Genomic DNA, 25,937 nt, shown 5'->3' with positions numbered 1-25,937 from the left:
AAGAGAGCTTCACCGGAAGACATTCACCAGATGAATTGTTGCCTTTATGCTTCTGAGCTCACTTGGCCTGTAAGGAGTGTATCTGATTTCTCTGCACGCCGTGTTTTAAGTCAGAACTACATGATCACACATGAACAATTTCGTTCATTTTCACCTTCTAATTCTTCATCTGATGCCACATCACTGCCATCAAATAAAGATTTCATTTCAGCAACAAGATGCACCAAAGAATCACAAACACATTCACTAGAATTTAACAAGGACGCATTATGGCAGCAGAATGAACATGCCCTGACTCAAAACTTGATTAAAATTCGTAAGTGAAGTAAGCGATCTTTGTCCTTGAATATTTCACCTTTGGGTTTTCTCATCTTTTCTTTCAAGCATGTGCTCCCCAAGGGAAGGGAAAATAGAGGCCATAATCAAAAAAAAATGAAAACACGAACAATAAAAAAAATCACAACAAGAACCCACTCCAGAGGAAAAGGAACAGTGCCCCAACAAAACTTGTTCCTAGTCCTACTCACTTCTCCCCTAAGAAGGCCATCTGTAAAGAATTAGCAGGCATTCGGAATCATCTGAACAAGATACACAAGAAGCCAAGGCTCTAGTAGCTTATAATGTAGTATCCAAGAGTCCAAGGCCCAACTGTAACATCTTGCAACTTGAACCCATCCAATAAACATCTGGGAAAGCATTTCCACCTTGACTCGTTCAAACCCCAGAGAGTATACCAAACCTATGGCCCAATCCCAAATTAGAGACGCAGGATATCTAGCTGAAAGCCAAGGACCTCCCATTTCTCCATTCAATCATCCAATGGTTGTTCGGTAATCCCCTTCTAGAACTAGATTCTTGAGTCCAAATGTCCTTGCCAGCCAATAAAATGATTTTGTCACCTATTGTCATATTTTCATTTTATTTGTTTTGAGTTGCTGATGTAGGTCAAGAAGATTAAGAAAAAGAAACTAAGGGGAGAAACAAAGATAACAGAATTTGCTATGGGAGGAAAAGGAGTGGTTGATTCGCCAACCTATGCCCCAACCCCAAATTAGAGACGCAAGATATCTAGCTGAAAGCCAAGGCCCTCCCATTTCTCCATTCAATCATCCAATGGTTGTTCGGGAATTCCCTTCTAGAAGCAGATTCTTGAGTCCAATTCCCAAATGTCCTTGCCATCCAATAAAATTATTGTCATATTACCAGCACATGTCTAGCAACAGGGACATGATATCCATTTAGGAGAGTCTACAAAATACTGGTGAAGTGACGATCAACTGTGGACACAGGGATCTCATGAGTAAACCTCCAAAATAGGAAAAAATTCCTACTTTGGTAACAAACTGATGGAGGATAGTTTAAGAAGCCACCCTGAATTCTAAGCCAGAGACCACAAAAAGAAAATAATAAGATAAAGAAAGATAAAAAGATTATATATATTGAATTACAACTAGAGCAGAATGAGAAAAACGAGAGGTACATCTGGAGTTTTGTGTGATAGGAAAATACCACATAATTAAAAGGAAATTTCTATAAAACAGTTGTAAGGCCAGCTATGTCATATGGAGCTGAATGTTGGGCAATCAAGAAATAGCATACCCAAAAAATGAATGTGAAAGAATATATATATATATATATATATATATATATATATATATGAGATGGATGAATGGTAAAATTAAAAAGGGTAGGATCAGAAATGAAGTCATTTTGTAGGAACTTAGGGTCCGTTTGGTTCACGGGTATAGGGATCAGGAATTGGAATCAGAATGTCCTAGGGATGTCAATGGGTCGGGTTAGGGTCAAGTATATTCGGTTTAGGGTTTGATTCTTCAACCCGAGTCGGGTTCAGGTTTTGGTGGACCCATCACAGAGTATTCTTGTAATTTTTTGACTTCTAACTCTATAGCCTTAAAGCTTAAGATTTATTTACATATTGACTTTGGTTTTCTTCTTGTTTTAAATGGGAAAAATGACACCTTAAAATCTATAAAACAATTTCCTAACTTAAATTAATGGGTTTTATGTCTTCAAAACATACAATTGAAATGTTACTAGTTTGGTCGGGTTAGTGTCGGGTAAGAGCCTATAGGGCCGGGTCGGGTTTGGGAATCACACATTTTAAAGTCGGGCCAGGTCAAGTTTGGGATGAGGCACTGGAGGGTTGAGGCAAACCCGTGCCGAACCCGACCCATTGACATCCCTACTGATTCCAGCTGTTTGGTTGGAAGGAATTGGAATCCCATTCCCATTCCTAGTGGAATGGCATTCGCCATTTGAGGGAATGGCCATTCCCTCCCCCTCCCTTGGGAATGAGAATCCATTCCAGTTGATTTTGATTCCTGTCTGAACCAAATGGACAAGAGGAATAGACCATTCCGATTCCAATTCCAATTGCAAACCAAATAGACCCTCAGGAGTAACTCTGAGAATCCCCTATTTGCTAATGTTGTTCATTCATTCACCTTAATAAAGGGTTCAACGATGATATGGAAAAGATATGATATCCGAAAAACATCCGACTAATTAACAGGAATCATAAACGTGGTAGCGAATCATGTGTTATTAAAAAAATTCATGGGTGGGTTTTGATTGGTCAAAACTCTTTCCATACCATATCTTTCCTACATCATAGATTTTCCCCTTAATAAAATATCTTCTTAAAAGGCAATTAAAAACATAAAATCATTATTTTTTTTGTGAGAATTAAGAATTCAAGACCCTAACAAGGACTTGTTTGGGCTTGCCTCGAGGGGCATGGCACAAAGGCGACTCATAGAATCAGGAATGTAATATGTTTTACATCACATTAGCTACTTGAAGTAATGCAATTGAGGAAAAAAAGAGATTGCGGACTTTACATGTTTGAAAATGTTTTATAAGTTTGATTTTATTTTTAAATTTTCACTTAAATATGATTTACATGTTATGTTTATGTACTTTAATTTTAGGTAATAGGTTTTTAAACCATTAATTTTAAAATTTAAGTTAATATTTCTTATTAATATTATGTTTAATATTTGTTTTTGCATTTTGGCTTTTTTTTAATCTTCTGACTTTTTTTATTTTAGCAATTTTTCTGTATTTTTGCACCTTGCTTCAAAAAGGCACGTGCCTTGCCTTGCGCCTCAGGCGCAAATTGCCCCTTGCGCTTTTAAAACATTGCCTTTGTCCAACACTTATGGGAGTTTTTTCTATGATCTTTTTGGTTTAGATGGATCCCTCCCCAAGAGGTAGCAAACATTTTTGGGCCCAATTTCCCAAGGCAGCCAAAGAAAAGAGGAAGATTGATGTGGAAAGTTACTAAGGCTGCAACTATTTTGGTGGTTTGGGAGGAGAAAAACTGTGAAGGAGGTAATAGAGACAATAAAAGTGAAGGTAGCACTCTGGATTAAAACTTTAGATTGCTTTCAAGATTTCATAGCGACTGAGATTCAAAGGGCTTGGAAGGAGATAGTGTTTTCCTCTAGAGTCAAAGACCAAATAAAAATGGAATTGAAACCTCCACAAGGACCAATTGGTGTGGCCAACTCTATAAAAGCTGATTTGTTAGCTTTACTACAAGGTCTCAATCTAGCTAAGCAATTGGGCTTCAATCAATTGAAGGTGGAAGGGGATTCAGAAGTAATCGTTTCTTGGGCAAGATCTAATAGAAAGGTGCCTAGTGCTTTCGTCAATGCACCTCGCCCAAACACCACCTTTTAGCAACTAGGCACCCACCTAGGCAACTAAGCACCCACCTAAGCGACAAAAATGACAAGGCAGGTGCCTTTTATAATATCATTTATATTGTTGTATCTTATTAATGCATGTGTTAATACATTTTACTATATGCTATATATATATCAATTATACTTTGTTCTAATGCTTTACTATTGAACTTTAAAAGATCAAAGGGTTTTGAGGAGAACAAAAGAAAGAGAGAAATAAAAGAGGAAAGAAAGAATAGAATTATAAAGAGGTTCTTTTTTTCTATTCTTTTTTTTTTGATAAATGAGAGTAATTTTATTGAAAGAGAATCAGAAATACACGCAGCCTAGGACGAGGCAGAGATGTTACCTCCCCCAAGGACTGAATCATAAGCACTAAAACATGCTCAAACCTGAGAAACAAATTACAAATTAGCCCAAAACAGATCACCCCTTGCTTGGCCAGAGAATCAGCCATTACATTTGCTGGTCTACTAACCCACTGGAACCCAACAGTCATATTTCTTGTCATCCATTTAACTTTCTTTACCAGATCCCTGTAGCCCCAACAAACTGTGTCTGGGCTATTCAGCCAGCCCACTACTACCTTGGAGTCTCCTTCTATAACAAATTGCTCACTCCTAATTGACTAGCCATCTGTATACCTTGTACCGCTGCTAGTAGCTCTGCCCTTACAGAATCACCTTCACCCACTGGTCCTGAGAAAAGAGACAACATATTGCTGTCTTTGTCTCTTAGAATCCCTCCAATTCCGGATGGCCCTGGGTTACCTTGGCAGCTACCATCGACGTTCAATTTTACCACTCCATTTGGTGGGGGTTTCCATTCAACTTGTAATCTGTTCTTGGTGGAGACTGTAGAAGCCACTGCTTCCCAATTTCTCCTTAAGTCATCAAAGGAGAAATCTGCCAACAATTGTGAAGATTTCAGCCATGAAATTGTCTTTGTCAATATACATTCCTTGACCTCAGCAAGACTTCTTTCCTTTTCTTGAAATATTCTAGCATTTCTCTCCTCCCATAAGATCCACAAGGTGGCAGCTCTGATACATTTCCTCATTATCTTCCCCCTTTTTGTCAATCTCCCAGGAGCATCTGGAGTGAACAGCAGCTTTACTTCAGAGGGCAAGTTCCACCTGCACCCAAATAAAGAAACAACCCAATTCCAAATATTGGCAGCAAAGGAGCACGATATCAGCAAATGGTTACAGTCCTCACCCTTCACTTTACACATAAAGCACCAATTTGGGGACAGACACAAAAGAAAGGTTTATTCTTTTGCAAGTTTTCCACAGTATTGATCTTACCATAATAGGCTTCCCAACAGAACACTGCTACTTTGGGGGGTATTGGCCTTGACCAAACCTCTTTAACAGGGAAGATTTAAGAGGAAGGGTTAAAGCAAAGGGCTTTAAAGAAAGATGCGCAAGTGAAAGAGCCAAACGGGTTTAGAGCCCAGACTCTTTTGTCCGGGTTGGTGGGGTCCAGGCACACCAAATCTAGAAGCAACTAGAAGCAACAACAGCTCTGAGACACAATGAAACTCTTCATCCCTTAACCCTCTCCCGAACCCAAAATCCCAATTTAAAGCCGGGGGCGGGAAGGAACCAAGAAATGGGTTTCTTTTTAAAGAGGGAGATGGAATAGAGAGAAGGGAAACAGTCTTTTAGGGGTTGAGTGCTCACCCAAGTATCTCCCCAAAAAAGAATAGAGTTTCCAAAACAAGCATCGTACCTTACAAACCTGAGGAATTTAGGGAGAATGCCAGAGATAGCCTTCCAAGGTGTTGTGAGCAAAGCCCTTCGTGATACCCCCGCATCCCAACCTGATTTAGAACAGCCATGAATACTTTTCACAACTTCATGCCACAACCTCTCCCCCTCCAAGGGCCACCTCCAAAGCCACTTACCTAAAAGAGCCTCATTCTTACTCACCACATTCCCTAAGCCTAGTCCTTTTTTGCTCCGACTCACCACCTCCCACCTAATCAAAGTGATCTTTTTTTCTCTTCACTAGGTTCCTCTTGGCAATAAATCCGATTGAAATAGGAGGAAGTAGAGAAGAGAAGGGAAGAAGAGAGAAGAGAAGAGGAAAGAGAGGAAGAAGAAAAGGTTTGGAGCAATGGAACAATGCTGGTGGCGCCAGCTTCTATTTTATTATATAGGGCGACAAAAATAAGACGGGAAAAGACTTTTGTGCCCTTGTTGTAAGTGAAGTATAATAACAGGAAAAAAAACTTTAACTAGCCAAACAGACCCTAACAAAAATAACTAAATCATTTCAACACTCCTCAAGTTGGGGCATAGATGTCAATCATGCCCAACTTGTCACACAAATCATTGTGCCACACATGATGAAGTCCTTTGGTGAAGATATTTGCAAGTTGTTCTTCTTAACTGACATATGGAGTACACACTTCTCCATTTACAAGTTTCTCTCTAATAAAATACTTGTCCACTTCAATGTGTTTCGTTCTATCATGCAGGACTGGATTAGCAGCAATATTGATGGCAACTTTATTGTCATAGTAGAGTGACATAGGGTTGCTCACTACAAAATCCGGTTCACCTAACAGATTTCTTATCCACATGATTTCAGCAATCCCATGAAACCGCTCTATATTCTGCTTCAACACTAGATCTAGCCACCACACTTTGTTTTTTTACTTCTCCATGTGACCAGGTTTCCTCCTACAAAGGCACAATACCCATTGGTAGACTTTCGGTCATCAACTGCCCCTGCCCCATTCAACATCAGTATATACTTCCACCTTTAAGTGTCCATGTTTCTAGAACAACAAGCCAGCTCCAGGAAATTTCTTGAGGATCTAAGGATCCTCTCTGCAACTTCAAAGTGAGCTGTCCTAGGATTGTGCATGAACTGGCTAAGGACACCCACTGCATAAGCAATACCAGGTCTGGTCATAGACAAATACAAGAGTCTCCCTACAAGTCTCTAGAACTTCTTCACATCTTTCAAAAACTCTCCCTAACTATCTCCCAGCTGATAATTAGATTCAATTGGTGAGTCAATTGGTTTTACCCCCAATTTGCTTGTATCTTCTAGTAGATCTAGTACATATTTCCGTTGGGAAATAAAGATGTCCTTGTGAGAGTGGGAAACTTTAATTCCAAGGAAATAACGTAAGGGGCCTAGATCTTTCACCTCAAATTGAGTGGCTAAGAATTTTTTTAGTCTCTGTACTTCAGCCTCCCAATCTCCTGTGATCACCATGTCATTCACATACACAATTAGAGCTGCAATTTTTCCTTCACCTTTTTTCACAAATAGAGTGTGATCTGACTGGCATTGTTTGAACCCCATCTGCTGAATTGCTAAGTGGAACTTACTAAACCAAGCCCAAGGTGATTGTTTCAACCCATATAAAGATTTTTTTAACTTGCACACTTTTTGTTCACTGCCTTTAGCACAAAAACCTGGAGGTTGGTTCATATACACTCCCTCTTCCAATTCACCATTCAAGAAAGCATTTTTTATGTCTAATTGGTGAAGTTCCCAGTCAAGATTTGTTGCCAATGAAAGAAGAATCCTGATAGAGTTCATCTTGGCTACTGGAGCAAACGTCTCTGCATAGTCCACTCCATATACCTGTGTAAAACCTCTTGCTACCAATCTAGCCTTATACTTTTCAACAGTTCCATCAGCCTTGTGTTTCACTGTGAACATCCACTTACAACCCACTGGTTCCTTCCCTTCAAGAAGATCCACCAACTCCCCAAGTGCCATTTTTGTATAGTGCATCAATTTCTTCCTGCATTGCATATGTCCATTCAAGTTTGGATAAAGCTTCTGCCACATTCTTAGGAATGGGGACACAATCCATAGAAGAGAGGAATGCACGGAATGAAGATGAAATGTGATCATAGGACACAAAATTAGAGATAGGATGATTAGTAGTACAAGATCTAACACCCTTTCTCTTAGCAATAGGAACATCAAGATCATTAATGACAGGGGAATCAACATTGAGAGGAACAGGCATATCAATAGGAGCAAGTGTACCTAGCTGATGAGATGGATCTACCTCTGGCGAATCCGATGATGTTGGTTGCATAGTGTCAGGTTCCATGACTCTTGAATTCTGCTGGCTTTTATGGTGGCGATGAAATAAATAGAATGGAGGAGGATCGGGTAAAGGAGGTAGTTGAGTTTGAGACACCTGTTTCTCCTCAACCCTACTCTCCCCCTGAGGAGAAACCAAGAAGGTTGATTCTTAAAGAATGATACATTGATGGAGACATAATACTTGCGAGAGGTAGGATCACAGCAACGATACCCCTTTTGAGATAAAGGGTAACTAAGAAAAACACAAGGAATAGCCCAAGGATCAAGCTTACCTTGAGTAGGGGACAAGTTATGGACAAAGCAACGACACCCAAAAACACGCATTGGAATGGTGGACAACGGAACTGTAGGAAACAAAAGCTGATGTGGGGCCTTATATTCTAGTAACCGAGATGGCATACGGTTGATGATGTATCTAACACGCAAAACTACACCTATCCAAAAACATTTTGGCACATTCATATAAATTAATAAGCCACGAGCTACTTTGAGAAGGTGACGGTTCTTTCGTTTAGCAACACTGTTTTGTTGGGGTGTCCTAGCACAAGAGCTTCGTTGAAGTGACCCACTTGAAGCAAAAAACTTCGTGAGATCACTATGGAAGTATTCCTTCGCATTGTCTGACTGGAAGATATGGATTTTAGTTTGGAACTGAATGAACACCATGCGCTGAAAATCTTTCACAATTTTTAGCACCTCATCTCTAGATCGCATAAGGTAAACCCAAGTGTATCTAGAGTAATCATCAATCAAGGTAATGAAGTACTTATATCCAGCCTCAGTAGGTAGAGTAACAGGGCCCCAAACATCAGAATAAACAATATGAAATGGAAATTCAGATCTTTTATTTCTCAAAGGAAAAGAACTTCTACAATGTTTACTCAATTGACATATCTGACACTGAAACTGACTCACTGACAAGGACTCAAACAACTTTGGGAACATAATTTTTAATGACTCAAAAGAATGGTAACCAAGACAACTGTGCCATAAATAGGCTTGACTCTCACTGAACAAACTCATGGACTCTGTAGCCACAAGACCAACTTTATTCTCCAACACGTAGAGACCATCCACCATGCTTCCTCTACCAATCGTCTTCCTCGAGGCCAAATCTTGAAACACACATGAAGACGGAAAGAAAGTGACTAAACAATTCAACGAGTGAGTAATACTACTAATGGACAGCAAAATTATAGGTAATTTCGGAACATGCAGTACATTAGAAAGGGTAAGGCTGAGTGGGAGAGGTATGGTACCTTGGTCAGCTATGGTAGAGAAAGAACCATCAACTGGTCTCACCTTATCTCTCCTAGAGAGCAGGTTATATGTCTGAAATAAATTTGACTTACCAGTCATGTGGTTTGAGGCTCCGGAGTTAATAACCCAAGGAGAATCAGTGGTATGAGATGACACATGAAAGGCAGTGACGGCATTACCTGATGTAGACACGAAAGAGATAGAGGGAGTAGGACCATAATCCATCTGGCAGAGAGTCCTAACATACAATTCCAAATGGTCACGAAAGGAGTTGATAATTTCTTCCTTAGGGTTAGAACTGGGATGCCTCTCCTAAGTTACCAATGTACTAGTTTCTTGAGATGCCATATTAGTTGAGTTATACTTTTTCTGATTCTATTGACTTGGTTTCTTGCCCTGATCAAGTGTTGACTTCTTACCCAAACCCTGTGCCCATTTAGGTTTTCCATGGAGATCCCAACATGTATCTCTGGTGTGCCTTGTCTTCTAGCAATAAGTGCACCAAAGTTTACTCTTATCATTTGTTCTCTTCTGAGAGTCACCTTTCTTAAAAGCACCTCCGACATGGGGAAATTCATATCCATTCTCCCACTCACTCCATTGTGGCTCCCTGAAATCTCTAAAGTAGCATAATTCTCAGACGACGTGGTAAAAGAGTTTTTTTTATCTAAACTCTCAACTTAGGATCCCTCCTTATATCGACAAAAGCTCCACACACAACAATTCAGTTATGGACTTAATCTGAGCACAAAAAACAGCACCAATTTCCAAAAAAGAACTTTGACGAGACTAATTTTCAGATCTGCATGAAGAACAATCCCACCTACTGGTTTTCCAGTAAGTTCCACAACATTAATCAATAAGAGAGATCCTAACACACATGAAATCAGACTAACGAGCAGAGAAAACAGGTCATCTATGACCTATAGTCACCTTTTCACAGGTACAAGATCACACGATCCAACAAATAAAAGAGGTATAACCCTCACAAAAGTCTACCGACATTTAGTGGTTTGGATTCATTTGTTCTCCACTTGTTACACGACCAAGGAAAGAAATAAAAGAAGAAAGAAACCTTTAGGGTTGTACCAGTTGCAGATCTGATTTGATCCGCCCAAATTCAATCCTCTATTCCGCCCAGATTCAGCAACTTGAAGAGAAAACTTGGTCGCCTAGATTCAACAAACTGGCTTTGTTACCATCTTAGCAATAAATACGATTGAAATATGAGGAAGTAGAGAAGAGAAGGGAAGAAGAGAGAAGACAAGAAGAAAGAAAGGAAGAAGAAAAGGTTTGGAGCAATGGAACAGTGTTGGCGGCGCCAACTTCTATTTTATTATATAGGGTGACAGAAATAAGAAGGGAAAATACTTATGTGCCTCTGCTGTAAGTGAAGTACAATAACGGGAAATAAAAAAAAAAAAAAAGCTTTAACTAGCCAATCATACCCTAACACAAAAACTAAATTATTTCAACAGTTCCCATAAGAAGTGCCTCATCAGTTTCTTCAACCTTTCTGCCTCCCTTTTAGGAATTCTAAAGACTGCCAGGAAGTATAAAGGCAAGTTGGCTAAAGTTGCTTTAATCAAAGTAACTCTACCACCCACGGAGATGTAGTTCCTCTTCCAAGCTGCCAATCTTTTTCAAAATTTTCAACCACTGGATTTCAGAACCTACTTTCCTTTGGGTTTGCACCTAGAGGAAGTCCTAGGTAGGATAGAGGCCACTGAGAGCAAGTGCGATCTAACAAGGCTTCTATAGACTCCACCTCCTCTCTATTCAAATTAACCCCCACAACACAACTCTTCTCAAAATTTACCTTCAAATTCGAGGTCCTCTCAAGGTGAATTATTAAGTCCTTCAGATTCCTTACTTTTGTCAAATCATAATGTTTGCAAAAGATTATTATGTCATCTACAAATTGGAGATGGGTTACTGACACTTTGTCTCTACCTATTCTCCACCCTCTTAGAAATCCGGCTCTATCCACTTCTAAAAGGAGTCTGTTAAAAGCATCGGCGACTAAGGTGAAAAAGAAAGGTGACATGGGATCACCTTGTCTCGGACCCTTACTAGCTAGGAAAAAATCGGTAACTACCCCGTTGACTAGGATGGAATAATGGCAACTAGAGAGGCAACCATTTATCCATTTGCACCACTTATCCCCAAAAACCCACACTTCCTTAGCACGAGTGATAAGAATCTCCAATCCACTAAGTCATAGTCATAGGCCTTTTCAAGGTCAAGTTTACAAAACATAACCTTTACGCCCCGGTCTCCTCATCTCCTCCACACATTCATTTGCTATTAGAATCTGATCTACAATTTGTCTCCCCTGAACAAAAGCTCATTGCACTTGGCTAATAAGACAAGGAAGCACCTGTTTTATCCTCAAAGATAAGACTTTTGCCACAATCTTGTAAACACTAGTCACCAAACTGATAGGTCTAAAGTCCTTTGAATGCTTGGCCTCTTTCTTTTTCGGAATTAAGGCTAGAAAAGTAGCATTAATTCCCCGACTCATCACTTGATTATTCTCAAATTCCTTGAAGACCTCAAATAAATCTTCTTTTACTATGTCCCAACAATCTTGAAAGAAAGCCATTGTAAACCCATCTGGCCCTTCAGCTTTAGATCTGTCCATGGAAAAGACAACTTTTCGAATTTCTTCCTCCTCAAAATTCCTTTCCAGCCAGCTTCTACTCTCTTCTAGAAGCCTCTGCCAGGTCACATCTTCCAACTCCACTCTAGGACTTAGGGGTCTCCTCAAGATGGATTTGAAATGGTCAACAAAAAAAGTAGCTATCCTCTCTTGGGTATCAAAGACTGTTCCATCCACTTCCAGTTTGGAAACTAGGTTTTTTATTCTCCTTCCATTGGCGAAGTCATGAAAAAATTTAGTGTTCCCATCTCCTTCCTTAATCCACTTACATCTAGACTTCTGCCTCTAAGAAATTTCTTCTCTCAAAATAATTTCATTTAACTCACTTTTCAGATTCCATCTCCAATCTCTATCCTAAGGTCTTAAGGCTCTTTGGGATTCCTTCATATCCAGCTCCTCTATTTGGGTCAACAGAGAGGATTTAAATTCTTCTATTCTTCCAAAATGCTCCCTATTCCAATCCTTCACGTATGCTCTCAATCTTTTTAGTTTTTTATGGAATCTTACCCCTTTCCACTTCACCCCCCTTAGATCTTCTCTCCACCATTACTCAACCTTCTTCACGAAGTCCGGGTGAGTCGACCACATGTTCTCTAATTAAATAAATTAGAAACTCTATCCATGTCTTTTTCTATTTTAATTTCTATTTTGAATATTTATCATATAAAGTTAATAACCATCTTTTTTTTAAGCAAGTGATGTATTGAATTGTATTAAAGTAAAAAGTAACAGCCCATGTACAATGAGAGTCTGTACAATGGGAATATACAGTGTCAACAAAAGAAAGGTCCAGCTTGCAAAAAAGAGTAAAGCTGGACACCCCCGAATGCCCTTTGTACACTTAACCAAGAACACAAAAAGCCTATAACCTTGTTTTTCACTGAAACTACATCAGAAAAAAAATGTTATAAAAAATTGAACTGTTCCTTTCCTTCAAGAGGGCCCGAATCATAGCCGAACTCCACAGCTGGGAGGAGAAGCTGCAATGAATGGTTGAAGGTTTCAGGAACTTCATTGCATAGAGGGCATAGGATGTTTGGTAGGAGCATCCCCCTTCTGAGCAGCCAACCAGCGGTAAGCCATGTACCCAAAACAGCAGTCCAAACCAGAAAGGAAACCTTAGAAGGGGCATGAGAATTCCAGATCTATTAAACACCCAAAACAGCAGTCATAACCTTCTTTATCTGTAATTAATATGAAATTGCTCTGTTGAATACTTATTATAGTAGTATTATTTTTTAAAATAACGAAATTAATAAATGTAAAAGATTTTTATCTTTTAGATGTGATGATTTGCCACATTTTTAGAGGAAATTTCATGTTCTTAATAAAGAAAATTGTTATTTTTTCAATTAATATACATGCCAGATCGTATATAAAACTAGGGAAGTAGCCAAAAGATTTTATATTATAAAATTTTTATCGCCTAGGCAACTAGCAACTAGGCGCCCCAACGTCACCCAGAATCGCCTAGATGCCTTGAAAACTGACACATCAAAAGTGAAAAGTCTTTAACCCTTCAAAAAGAGAAAAAAAAAACTGTCCAATTAATGCATGTTTGGGGCAATGGTTTATTCATGGAGTGTATAACATCTCAGCATCCAGACAGATTAGCATATCTTCCATGTACTATATGCCCTAGGCTGAACAATATTTCCAGAAAATATTTCAGGTTTGTTTCCCTTTACCCTTTTATATCAAATATCAATTACAAGGTTAAGATCCCCCTCCCCCCCCCCCCCCCCCCCGAAAAAAACCTCCCCAACACACAAACAAAAGGCTATGTATGCAATAATGCAAAATAAATGAACAAGTCAAACCATAAAATAAAGATTACAAGAAACAAATAATAAAGTCAGAAACACATAAACACATACAAGAAGAACCAAATCCAGATTCCAAAATGAACATAGAAACTCTACAGAAAAAGGAGCACAGTATTTAAAAGAAGAATAATGGCAAAAATCAACTAAGCTTCCAAGAACATGAACTGACAGTTACCAACAGAGAATAAAAAAATGCACAAGTAAAACTAGAATACATCGAAGAAATACTAAATCCTGAATGAACATGGACTAGAGTTTGGGTGGGGACATAGGTATAGCAGGTAAGGGTGGCAGTAATCAATTGAGCTCTGAAGAATGATTTGGTGTTGCTGCAGAGAAAAAAGGATTTGACCCACAACTTCTTAGATCTTGTAAGAACAAAGGAACCTGGTAATTATAAGCGTTTCTACACAAAATCTTAGTACACAAAAATTGGTATATGTAAATATTTTCAAGCCAACCTTCCAGTGAATCAAGTTACAGGCTTGGAATATTTTTAACTGAAGTGAGTAATTAATAGGAAACTTTATATACATTCTTAGACTAAAGAAAAAATAGAACTACAATAGAATCATGTAAAAATAATCATTTCAAGATCCTGAGAGGATAAGAACATGCACAGAACATGAAATAAAAGAAATAAATAGGGAAAAAACATAATAATCTAATCTTTGGGCACAATGACAAGCAAAAGCATATACCAAAATCACATAATGCATCAGACAGAAAACAGTTCTCAAAATAGTCTTGGTTCAGATTCAAAGAACCAATACCTGAGTTCAAATTCCCGGATCTCAACAAGCTCTTTGCCACATGTGTCTGTCCACTGTACTTTCCTCCTTTCAGTACAACCAGGAACTTCTTTATCAGTTTCACCTAGTGTTGCATGTTCACCACTAGGTACCATAGCACAATTGGAAGGCTTTTTCAAGCTACTCTTGAGGTAGACTTTCGTTGTGTTCTTATCTTCAACGTGATAGGTAATGCAATCCTCATCCTTACCAGAAACAGCATGCGGCACCGACAATACATCCTGTTGTTGTGCAGGACCAACTTTCAGAGGATAAGGGTTGTCAATTCCTGCGGATGGACGACGGAAGCACACAAAGGAAGCACATCCGCAGGAAACTTGGTTCTTCTGTGAAGCCAGCTGGAAGTCAGTGTCAGCTTCTTGCTCCACTAACTGGTACTGATTCCACGGTGAAACTCTCATGGGTCTTTCTTCGTTTTTTTTACCCAATAGAAGAAGGGTCAAGCCCTTGCTATATCCAGAAGCTGAAGAAGAGAAGAACCCTCCTCCCTCGACTGCTAATAACATCAGTTCTGCTCATCTGTGCACCAACAGAGATTTTCCATGCAGCTATCTCTTTCTCCTACAACCTGGGCCACCATTCCTTCACCAAACCATAATCCACGGCCAGGACCCCTGTCAGAAAGAACAGGAAAAAAGGAATTTATTTGGTGATGACATGATGTTGTTAGGTAACCAAAATTGCCATTCCTTGTATTTCTCCACGAAGTGATCCAAAATTGAGTCTCCTAAATACAAAGTATAAAACAAAATCCATATCATGAATGAACAGGCGGCCAAAACCAAATGAAGACGTGGGGGGAAGGTCCTTTCTTTAACTCTGAAACAAATTGTAATTGTTAAAAAATGAGCACAAAAAATTGCCAGAATACAACTATCATAGCAAAATAAAAGTTGAAAAACTGACATCCTAGCACAAGCAACTGCCTTAAATTTTGAAATATCGGGAAATCTTTATTGAGGATTAAGATAAAGAGAAAATACTAGGACTGGCATCTTGTATGTTAAACCACAAATTATCAAAAGACTCGCCAAGGGATATTTTTCCAGTAATTCTGTATTTATTTTTCTTTTAACGTCTATTCTGATCGATGTCTTATATATGATTCACTCAACTAAACCATGTCATGAAGCATAGAGGGGGGAATTGTTTAAAAAGCAGAATAAAAAAATTAAAAAAAAATCAGAAGATAATAATCGCATAAGGTTGTTCAAAACCGGGAAAAGATGTCTCTTGGAGCATACCCTTACAACATAACATACCAGATTAACCGTGAAGGTCGTTTCCTGCAAACCAATCGATTAATCCCGAAAGGAAAAAGAGAGAACATAAGTACAACCCACACCACAAAAAAAAAATATATAAATTGAACACAACTCCACGAGGAATACAGAGAGAGAGAGAGAGAGAGAGAGAGAGAGAGAGAGAGAGAGAGAAAGTTAAACAATTATAAAGAAAAAAAAATTAGAACACTTTTTGACTATTCGATAAACCCGTAAAATCACAGCAAGGATTAGCCTATTTCTGCAGAAACCAGCTAAAACTAATCCCCATTTTAAAAACAAACAGAAACAAAATACTATTTCTAGCGAACTCGTAACGAGAGCAATTGAAGATTCTTTACTTCTTTACCAAAATAACATATATAGATCTAAATAAGACAACTTTCAGCTGAAACAAAGCATATTTGCTAACACGCGCTACTTCCAGCAAGAACAACTACAGCAACAAAAAAAAAAAAAAAGAGTTTTAACTTTTAAGTTCTGAGGAAACCTACAGACCATTTATTCGCATTCAAGACGAACTCAAATTTGAACACCAAAAGAAGAAAAAGCCAATTAGTAAAATTCAGTGATTCACAGAGCTTCATAAACCAGGACCCGATATTCGCAAAACTTTTTAAAAGTTCGAATACAAGAACAGCTGAAAAATCTGTACCTGAGAAAGACTATCAGATCTGAGAGTGATCTCTGGCTATTTAACGGTCGATCACATGCCGAAGAACCGGCGGCTCCGGTATTTCCGATCGTCTGTTGGAGAGAGAGAGATGGACGAAAGGAGAAAGAAGAGGAAAAGGGAAAAAATAGTAAATAATAAAGAGGTAGGCTTTTATAAGAGAGTGGAAGGAGAACAGGATAAGTATATACCATATGGTATATTAATAAAGTGAAAGACAACGACTCGACGGCCACGGCCCTCTCAATTCCCTTTCAGGCCTTTCTCCAAAGAGAGAGAAAGTGAGAAAACAGGAAGAAGAGAATTCCAAAGCGGAAAGAGAAAGCTTGCTTTTGTTTGCTTGGCTTGCTTCTGCTTTTTCACTTTTCTTTGTTTCTAGGTTAAAATAATTAAAGGGTTGCCCACAGCCAAAAGGGCAAAAGGCAAAAAGTTGTGACTGCATGGGTGGCCACCCTTTGAGAATTGAGACAGATGACAACCACTGGATTAGAACAAGATAGTGGAGCCCACTGGCTGAATGCTCCAAATTGATGGTTGGTTGTTTGTTTCCCACTTTCCCTTGATAGAGAGCCTATGCTCTTCAGGGATGGTACAGTATAAACATGACACGTGGCTCACCGAGACAATGATGGGACTTGGACTACCTCCACAGCCACAGGTGGACCCCACCACCAAATTAAAAGTCTTGAGGTTGTGGGTGAGGACATGAGGGGGCCAAACCTAGCATGTTGGATGAATATGGTGAACTGATGAGGATTTACACTCAGACCGACTGACACTTAACCAGAAAATTTTTGTCTACGGATGTGGAAGGCTTTAAACCAGACCAGAGCCAGACCAGTCATTTTGACTAGAGGAGGACTATCAGGTGGACCCTTTCCACGGTTTAAAAACCACAGAAAGTGTTTGTGTTTTTTAGAAAACTATTAATTACTCATTGGTTTAAAACAAATTTACGACTGAACCAAAATATGTCTACATTCTTCTTTTCACGTACATGTATGTGTGAGCCAAAATATTATCCTTTCGTGTCTATGGCTCAGTTATAATGCAAAATATAAAGTTTTGCATTCTACATATTTGCAATTGTACTCCTTTTCAAAAGATGGAGCAACTTGCTTAAACTTGAGCCAAACAGACTTGATTCACCCGGTTGGCATAGCCACTTCCTTCGTTTAGCTTACTTATTATCATAGTTGCATCGATGAAAACTTTAGGGTTCATTTGTTTTATAGTCTAAATCAGAATGGTCCGTTCCCATAGTTTTTTGGAAAACAGAAATGGAAATGAGAATTGGAATTAACAGAAATGGGATTTTACTCCCAAGGGAAGAACATGGAAGGGCCATTCCAATAGAAATGGGAATGAGATTCTGATTTTGCTTAACCAAACAGTTGGAAGCAGAATAGCCCATTTCAACTCTGATTCCAAACCCCTATTCCCACGAACCAAACAAGGCCTTAATTCTTTGGATTTTGAATGAATGATCCATTTTTTAAGGCCAATAATATTGCTTTTGCATTCAACTTTGATTGGCTGTCATTTCTTTTTTTTTTTTTTGAAATAGCCCTTAGGCATCATATTTCATTCAATCAAGAAATTGATACAAAAAAAAATGCCAAAAAGGCCAATCATAAAAACTAGAAACAATTTATTAAGAGAACAAAATATAAAAATGGGTGAAGGAGAATATAAAGAACTTCTGCAACTGAATAAAGGTGAATAAAAATCACCAACAAAAGTAGACAAGCACATCTCCAATCCATTACAAATGGCGAACGAATTTGACAATAGAGAATTCCAAAAGACTGCCTTTGTCGAAGAAACACGAACTAACTCAATCAAAGACAACAATTGTGAAGCTACATCCACCAGTAACGATCGCCCAATAAAAAGTCCAAGGGAAGAACCCCATGTCAAAACACATATAGGAGAAAAATGGGGGAAAGGAGAACCCAGATGGGAGAAACCAGAGAACAAAGCCTCGAGAAAACTCGAGAGTAAGCCTCTTGAGAGAGAGAAAGAGAGAGAACCCAAAGGGAGCCACCCCAAAGAAAACCCTAACAATCGCCTCCTTTCGAAAACCCTACTGCTTTCAAATTGTGATTGGCTGTCATTCAGTGCATGGTTCACCTACTGTTGTAATGAACTTATTGTTTTGATTTAGGATAACAAAGCCATGCAAAATCATATGGAGAGTTAGTACTGATCTCAAAGTGTTAATTAAAGTGTAGATTGCCAGCTTGAGTGTAGATCATGCTCGATGCTAAACTCCAAATTTCTATTTATGCGCTACAAGACTTGTTGCACCTAAGGTTGCTTCTAATCAAAGACTGCAATGTTTTGTTCTTACCACAAACAATATAGCGTTGTGACTAGATTTGCCAACAAGGATTCCTTCATTTAGCTCATTCCACCATGTTTGTATAACACTTATAGTTGAGTTTCCATGAAGTTGATCTGGATTTAACCCCACCTCCCCCCTTAGCAGAAGTGCATTGAAGAAGAAGATGGAAACTATTATCCTCATAACTCCCACACATTGGACATTTGGTGTCTTGCAAAGCTTCCGTAGAACTGGATTCTATGAACCCTGATTTTTCAAATTTTACTCCAAATCTTGTCCATACACGAGCTCGATGGTAAGGCTCCTCGAAAGGTTTTATGGGCTGACTTCATTGTAAACTTACAATTTCTTGTCCTCTTCCACATCACCTTATCCCTTACCATTGTTGGATCAAGATTAATGTGATAAATTAAATTCCTCTCATCTACCTCAAAAAGAGCATGTAATGAATCTTCTTGCCATTGCCTAATAGAATCAAGGAGGTCATTAACTTTGAGCAGGTCCTTGTTAACAATTCCAATTTGCATGCCTTTTGGGGTACCACCCACCACACCATGGGTTGGGGTGTAACTTGCTAACAATTCCAATTTTACATGAGCTAGGCTTAAATTTTCGGTATTCAGGTTGGGCCTAAGCCCAAAAGTTTAGGCTTTTAAAATTTTGGGGTTGGCTTTGAGCCTAGCCCTTAGGAAGCTTAAACTCGGCCCGACCTATATGTGTGTGTGTGTGTGTGTGTGTGCGTATGTGTGTGTGCATAGATGCTACATGTATATCAATTTTTAGTGCAGACTAATTGACCAATCCAAGTACATCAAATTTTAGTTTGGATTGGACTTGGACTAATAGTTCAGGCTTGACCTTGGGCTCGGGCTTTAGGCCCAATTCTTAGGATTGGCCTGGATTAAGATAAAAGCCAGCCCAACCTGCTCAACTTGCACACCTAACCATGGGTCGTGGAAGGCTGAAACATCTCTCCCTTAATTTCAAAAGTTGCTTCCACCAAATAGAAGCAGCACCCTGTGCTTTGGCTTGCCAAATGCATTGCTTGTGATGGTATTTAGCCTTTATTACTGATGCCCAAAGGCAGTCTCTCTCATGCAGTAGTCTCCAAACCTATTTAGGAAAAGAGAGAAAGGTTTGTTTACTTAAAATTATAAATTCCTAGTCCTCCTTGATCTTTTGGTCATGTCACTTTGTCATAGGGCACTACACTAGTTGCACTCTTCTTAATTCATGCCTCTAGAAAATTTTTTTGCCACTCGCACTAGTTCCACCATCTTAGATTGAGGTAATACCATTTTCATTTGGTAGGTAGATATAGCTTGCATAACTGCTTTGACTAAAGTAAGCCTCCCTGATTGAGACGAGAGCAAAGCCCACCAACCCTCCATACATTAGGCTGAGCAAATACATACAAAATACAAGGTTTTGCACTCTAAGAATTTGTATTTGTACACCTTCTAAATTGAGCCTAATAAACAACTGCCTTAATATTTGTCACCCGAGCTCATTAACTTCATTCCTAGAGCATACCTTAAGCATCTTTGATATCTTCTACGAACATTTGTATTAAATAACATGCTAGACTTTTGGTAGTTAATCTATTGATTTGACCACTCCTCAAATGTATCCATTCTCGCAATTTTCTCAATTGATTTATATTTTCTCTACTGAAAACAAGGCAATCATCTACAAATAAGAGAAAGATCTTTTTGTTGTAATCTTCTCTTAATTGAAAATTTACCATGTTTCTAACCATTTAATAGAATTGGGTAAGATGTCGAAGAAATATATTGATAAATCATGTCACAGCAAGCAAAAAGGAAATTCATTTTCCTCATTGCAATCACCAAAAATGACCAACCCATCTAGTCAAAGGCCTTAGACATGTCTACCTTAATGGTAGTCCATCCCTTTTTACCTTTTTACTTTTTCTTCATATAATTTTTATCTCATTGGAAAGTATTATGTTATGAGTTATTTGTCGACCACACAACCAATTTGATTAGGAGGAATTAGTTTACCCATTAGAGGTCTTAGTCCACTTGCTAAGACTTTTGCAATTATTTTGTACAATACATTACACAAATTGATGGGCCTATGTTGAAATACTTTTTGAGGTTGGGGTGATTTAGGAATGAAAATGAGATTTGTTTCATTGATTCTTGCCAAGGATATATTAGATGTGAAAAATTCTCTAAAAACTACATAGACATTTGTAGGGGTGGATTTGAGCCAAGCCAAATACTTGGCTATTTGAGCTTGGCTTGTAGAAATAGTGTTAGTCTTGAGCTCGACTTGGTTCAAAAGCTCGCAAGTTCGAGCTCAGCTTGGCTCAAGCTTGATTGCAAGTCAAGCTTTTTTCTAAAAAACAAAAGTTATACATATAAAAATAATTTTTTATTTTACATACAGAAAAAATTAAAAATTATAAAAGTTATTTACTATTATACATAAAAATGTTACATATAATAAAAATTATTATATATGTATCTATGTATATAATAAGAACTATTTATTTATTACACTAGGCTCGATTAGACTCACAAGCCTCACGAGTTGAGCTTCACTCAGTTTGAGTTTAGCTCGATTAGCAAACGAGCCTATATATCAAGCTCGAACTCTGCTCGAAGCTCGATTTAAACTGAGCCGAGCCAAGCACGAATAGCTCGTGAAAAGCTCGGCTCATGGCCATCCATGGACATTTGAACTAACCACATGCTAGTATTTTTTTATAAAAGAGACTAATAAAGCCATCCTTGTGCTTCATAGGGATTCATCTAAAACATAGCTAGCTTCACCTCCTCCATTGTAGGGCATAAAAGCAAGGTTTCAACCTCATCATTATTGAGTATAGGTAGATCCACACCATTAAGATTGCAGGGACCTTCTTCATGCTTCTCATTAACTTTTAAGAATTCTTTTTCTAGTTCTTTGACAATAACATCTTCATATGTAATTTCTTGGCCTTCCTCTCACTTGAGCCATTCTATGGAATTCCTTATTCTTCAAATCTTAGTTCGATCAACTATTAAAAAATTGTGTTTTTGCCTCCTTGAAGAATCCATAACCTACGTGATTTCAGCCACCATAGTTGCTCCCTCCACAACCAATCATTATACTCATCCTCTAGTTTTTGAATTCTCGCCTTTGTTGCTTGTTCTTCTTCCTCTTGCTTTTTAGTGTATTAAGCTCTGACTCTATTTCTTGTACCCTTCTATTAATATCACCAAACAATACTTGTTTATTCCATCTACTTAACCATTTTTTTCACAGCTCGAAACTTTTGTATTATACGATTGTTTGTATGTTCAACCACATTTGATTCCCATGTATTTGACATCAGCCGGTGACATTCTTCACTTTCAGTCCAAAATGGGTGAAAATGGTATCTATTCTTCCTGTGCTTGTAGCTGGATTAGTATCCAACATAATTGGGCAATGATCAAAGATTATTGAGATGAAATGCACCGATTTTGGTTTGGTGAACATTTGCATCCATTCAAGATTTGAGATGGTTTTATCTAGTCTTTCCTTGACATTCTGTATACCTTGTTGCTTGTTAGACCATGTAAATAAATGGTGACCCTTGAAATGTTAACCAGTCTTTCCAACATCCAATAGTTCTCTATTTTGAATAAAATGTTAAGAGTTATAGACCCTTTAGACTTGAATTGTCTATGTCCTTTATAGTCTAGTTTGCTATCAAGGGCATTATAGTCCCCTATAATTAATTACCCATGGATGGTTTATGGGATTGCCATTCTTCTTGGTGGACCATATAAAAGAGTCAACTCCCATTCAAGCTTCGGTCCTCTAATGGAACAATTATTGAGTGTGGATGCTTTAATTTTATGGCCAACCTTTTAGCACTGCTTTTCATTCAATTTGGTTTCCATGAGGAACAAGAATTATGGCTTGTGCCTCTTTCATAATTGTTTTAATTCAATGAATTTTCTCTTACCCCACACCCTCTAATATTCCAAGAAAGATATCTCATGATGCAAGTGTTAGATAGGCAAAAGTAGTTGATTCAATCATATTGAGTTAATGCCTATAAGTTTCTATGGACATGCGAACTTATCATCGACCAGGAGTTCGGCATTCCATAAGCAATCTTGTAGGCCTTTTCACAAGCATGTTACATGCATAATAGTGATACAGTCTTTTTGTCCAACACTTAGTGCTCGGTATCGAACTTGGTAGAATGGTAGTTAGTTTAAATAGAAAACTTCAGGAGCCGATCGATTACAGGTTGGGTGCCAGTTACTATAAATCTTCAAGAAAACTACAGGTTGGACGTTGGATGTTGGAGAAACTATAGGATGGACGCCGGTTGTAGGAAAGCTTCGTTTGGGGAGAAGCATTAGTTTGCACTGACTGAATCCGGTTTTGAAGCGTTAATGGATCCAACCCGTTCTTACTAAAAATCCAACCCTTTTCAGTCGATTGCAGCACAACATTTGTTAGTTGTTACCTTGCACCCACTAAAGTCCTTTTATCTTCAAATTCTGCCCAACTACTTCTATAATTGCTTTTGCATATCCAATGACCTTCCTTATTTATTTATTTATTTTTTATAAGCAAAGGATCCATTAGAAACATCAAAATCAAGCATACAAAATTAGACCTCTGTTACAAAAGTATGAGTGATTTCTCTGGGGCAGAGGTCTAGAAACCAAAAGCTTAGTTCTATTTACATTTGCCCTTATGGCTATAGCATGGGCAAGGCTAACATCCTTCCTGTTTATTACATACATTAATTTTAAATCATCAAAAAAAGTAAGGAGATACTTAATGTGCCCCAGCAGAGCCTATTCGTTCCATCTAATGTTTCCAGTGGTTCCTTTGAGTTTCAACAAAACATCATTTGCATCCGATATAAGAGTAGCTTCACTGATTCCCGACAAAATGAGTCTTCCTAGGCCTTTGATGACTGCCCATATTTCAGTTTATGTGGCGCTAATGGCATGGCATCGTTGTCTTTCTGCAATGCAAACATTGTGTGTGTAAGACAATAAGTACAAACCTGTAGAAGCTGAGCAAGTATTTAAATTCCAAAATTCGTCAACTATAGCTAGCGAGTGTGAGTTGAAGGAGAACTGATGGGTACAGAGAGAGAAGAGTAATCACTAACACACTAGGTGTCAATCCACTGGTATTCCCCTGTATTGGGAACATACTTGTCCGCCAGCCTTCTGACTTCTACGGGACCTGGAGATTTGCCTTTGAAAATCACCTCATTTCTGTGATCCCAAAGTGCTCACAAAATGGCTAATATTCTAGCCATGGAAAAGCTCTTGAGATCTCTTAATCCAGGATTTCTTTCCAACCACCAACTTGAGAAGTCTATCGACCCGGATGCAATAAAAGCATCTGGGTTGAAACCAGTTTAGGCAACTAGCCAAACCGCCCTTGCTAGTGGATATTTGAAGAAAATGTGTGCTTGTGTTTCAGGTGTACTACCACAGAAGGTACAGTTCACGTTTCCTGAGCGTCACAAATTCCAAATTGATTGTTTCGTCTTTAACTTATTCAACAAAACCTTCCATCCAAAGAGTTGACACCTGAACGACGCTTTTGTTGCCCACAGTCTAGACCACCGAACATTTTCCTCTAAGGAACCTTCTACATCCTCACAAGATAATCTCCTATATGCTGAACAAGCTGTGTACAAGCCATCTTTTGATTTTTTCCACATCATTCTATCGATTTGTTGATGTGGGTTAAGAGGATTGTTGGAGACTGCCTCTGCTGAGGAGGCTTCAAAGACTTGATGTAGGAGTTGAAGATTCCAAGTTCCCCGAGCTGTGATGAAGCCCTTGACCATCCAAACTCTTCAGGTGGGCGATTGGTGTGATTGGACCTGTGGTTTGTTGGTGGGGAGCTAGGGAATCCAGGGGTCAGTTACTAGGTTAATTTTAGCCCCATCTCCAACCTTTCAACAGAGATGAAGAGATATCTGGTCTCTCATTCTTAAGATATTTCTCCACCAACAAGAATGGGATTTTTTAGCTTTGGCTTCAAAGAAGCTCTTCGATCCCAACTACTTTAGATGTAATTGTTCCTTCCAGAGCTCATCGCCCGCAATTAAGAAACTCCATAGCTGTTTTGCAAAGAGAGCTTTATTCATCGGTTCAGCCAGTCTGAGACCTAATCTACTTACTATTTTCGACCTACTAATTCTGCTCCAGCAAATATTGTGCTCCCCTTGCTTATCCTTGTTGCCTTGCCACCAGAAGTTTCTCTGAAGTTGATCTAGTTTGTTCAGGACTTTCTTTGGAAATAAATTTGTGAGCATCTGATAGGTTGGAATACTTTGAGTTATTGTCTTTAGCATGATGGTTCTGCCTACTGGAGAAAGTACCTTTGCCTTCCAAGTATCAAGTTGATTTTCAACTTTGGTAAGAATCTCCTTATATGGTTTGGTCTTGCTCCTTTCTTCATCCATCCATGAACCCAAATATTTGACATTTGGTTGCATCAACTTCATACCCATCAAATTGCAAAGAATCTTTTGATGGGATCTATGAGTGTTCTTGCTGAAAATGATGTCAGACTTGTGGAAATTTATCTGTTGTCCTGCCATCTGCTCAAATTTGAGGAGGGCTAATTTGATTGCGAAGAGAGAGTCTGGTGTAGCTCGACTGATGAGAAGGCAGTCATCAGCAAACAGGAGGTGCGAGAGGGGCTTGGTGTTGGGAGCAAGTTTGATACCTGGAGCCGACTCTCCAACTCCTCTTTTTCCAGCAATTTAGTAAGGACCTAGAGTATGAGAGTAGCTAAAGTTGCAAGTTGTTGCTCAAAATTTGGTAGAGCCTCCCAGTTTGACCACCAGTCTGTACCTTTTAGATTGTCCTTAGGTTCTAGATTTGCAAAAGAATCATCTACTTCCCGAAGGAGCTGACTTGGTGTCACATAACAGCCCCAATCCGAGCAATGGGCCTGACTTAGTTGAAATTGAAGTTGTAAGTTAGTAGGAAAGTGCCCTCCACTGACTTGTAGTTTGCTTGACTTTGGATGTGATCTTTGAGGGAGATTTCGCTCTTGAAAGGATGACCTCTTCTTTTCTCCCCTATAGCCAAATTAATCAAACTTAGGCCCCTAGAGAGAGTAGAATAAACACCTACTTTATCTTCTGATTTATCTGACAGGGCTGTATTGAGATTACCTCCATCCTGAGGGTCAGATTTACTCTTTTTGCGATTTCCACTATAGATTGATTCACTCTACTTCCCTTTCGAGTTGGATGACTCTCTCTTGTCATCCTCACCACTCT

The 25,937-nt window shown here is 38.7% G+C and overlaps 1 protein-coding gene across 3 annotated transcripts; it reads right to left on the bottom strand.

Annotated features, from left to right (window-relative positions):
• Nucleotides 1-3,958: 3,958 nt before the first annotated feature.
• LOC148851527 (uncharacterized) lies at nt 3,959-16,613 on the bottom strand. Of its 3 annotated transcripts, none has more exons than XM_088947041.1 (4): nt 16,294-16,433; nt 15,618-15,641; nt 14,317-14,969; nt 3,963-4,845 (listed from the first exon to the last, which is right to left on the bottom strand). In XM_088947041.1, the coding sequence occupies exons 3-4, from the start codon at nt 14,859-14,861 to the stop codon at nt 4,311-4,313; spliced, it is 1,080 nt and encodes a 359-aa protein (XP_088803167.1). In that variant the 5' UTR covers nt 14,862-14,969; nt 15,618-15,641; nt 16,294-16,433; the 3' UTR covers nt 3,963-4,310. The 3 variants fall into 3 exon arrangements, with proteins under 3 accessions (XP_088803165.1, XP_088803167.1, XP_088803166.1); XM_088947040.1 differs by having other exon boundaries at nt 3,966-4,845; nt 15,600-15,641; XM_088947039.1 differs by lacking the exon at nt 15,618-15,641 and having other exon boundaries at nt 3,959-4,845; nt 16,294-16,613.
• Nucleotides 16,614-25,937: the final 9,324 nt, after the last annotated feature.

Source organism: Nelumbo lutea, chromosome 5 (assembly GCF_056320005.1).
Source record: "Nelumbo lutea isolate HS-2025 chromosome 5, American lotus-T2T, whole genome shotgun sequence".
NCBI classification, from domain to species: Eukaryota; Viridiplantae; Streptophyta; class Magnoliopsida; order Proteales; family Nelumbonaceae; genus Nelumbo; species Nelumbo lutea.
The sequence above is the reverse complement of the archived record's forward strand: the minus strand, read 5'-3'. Positions and strand labels throughout refer to the sequence as shown.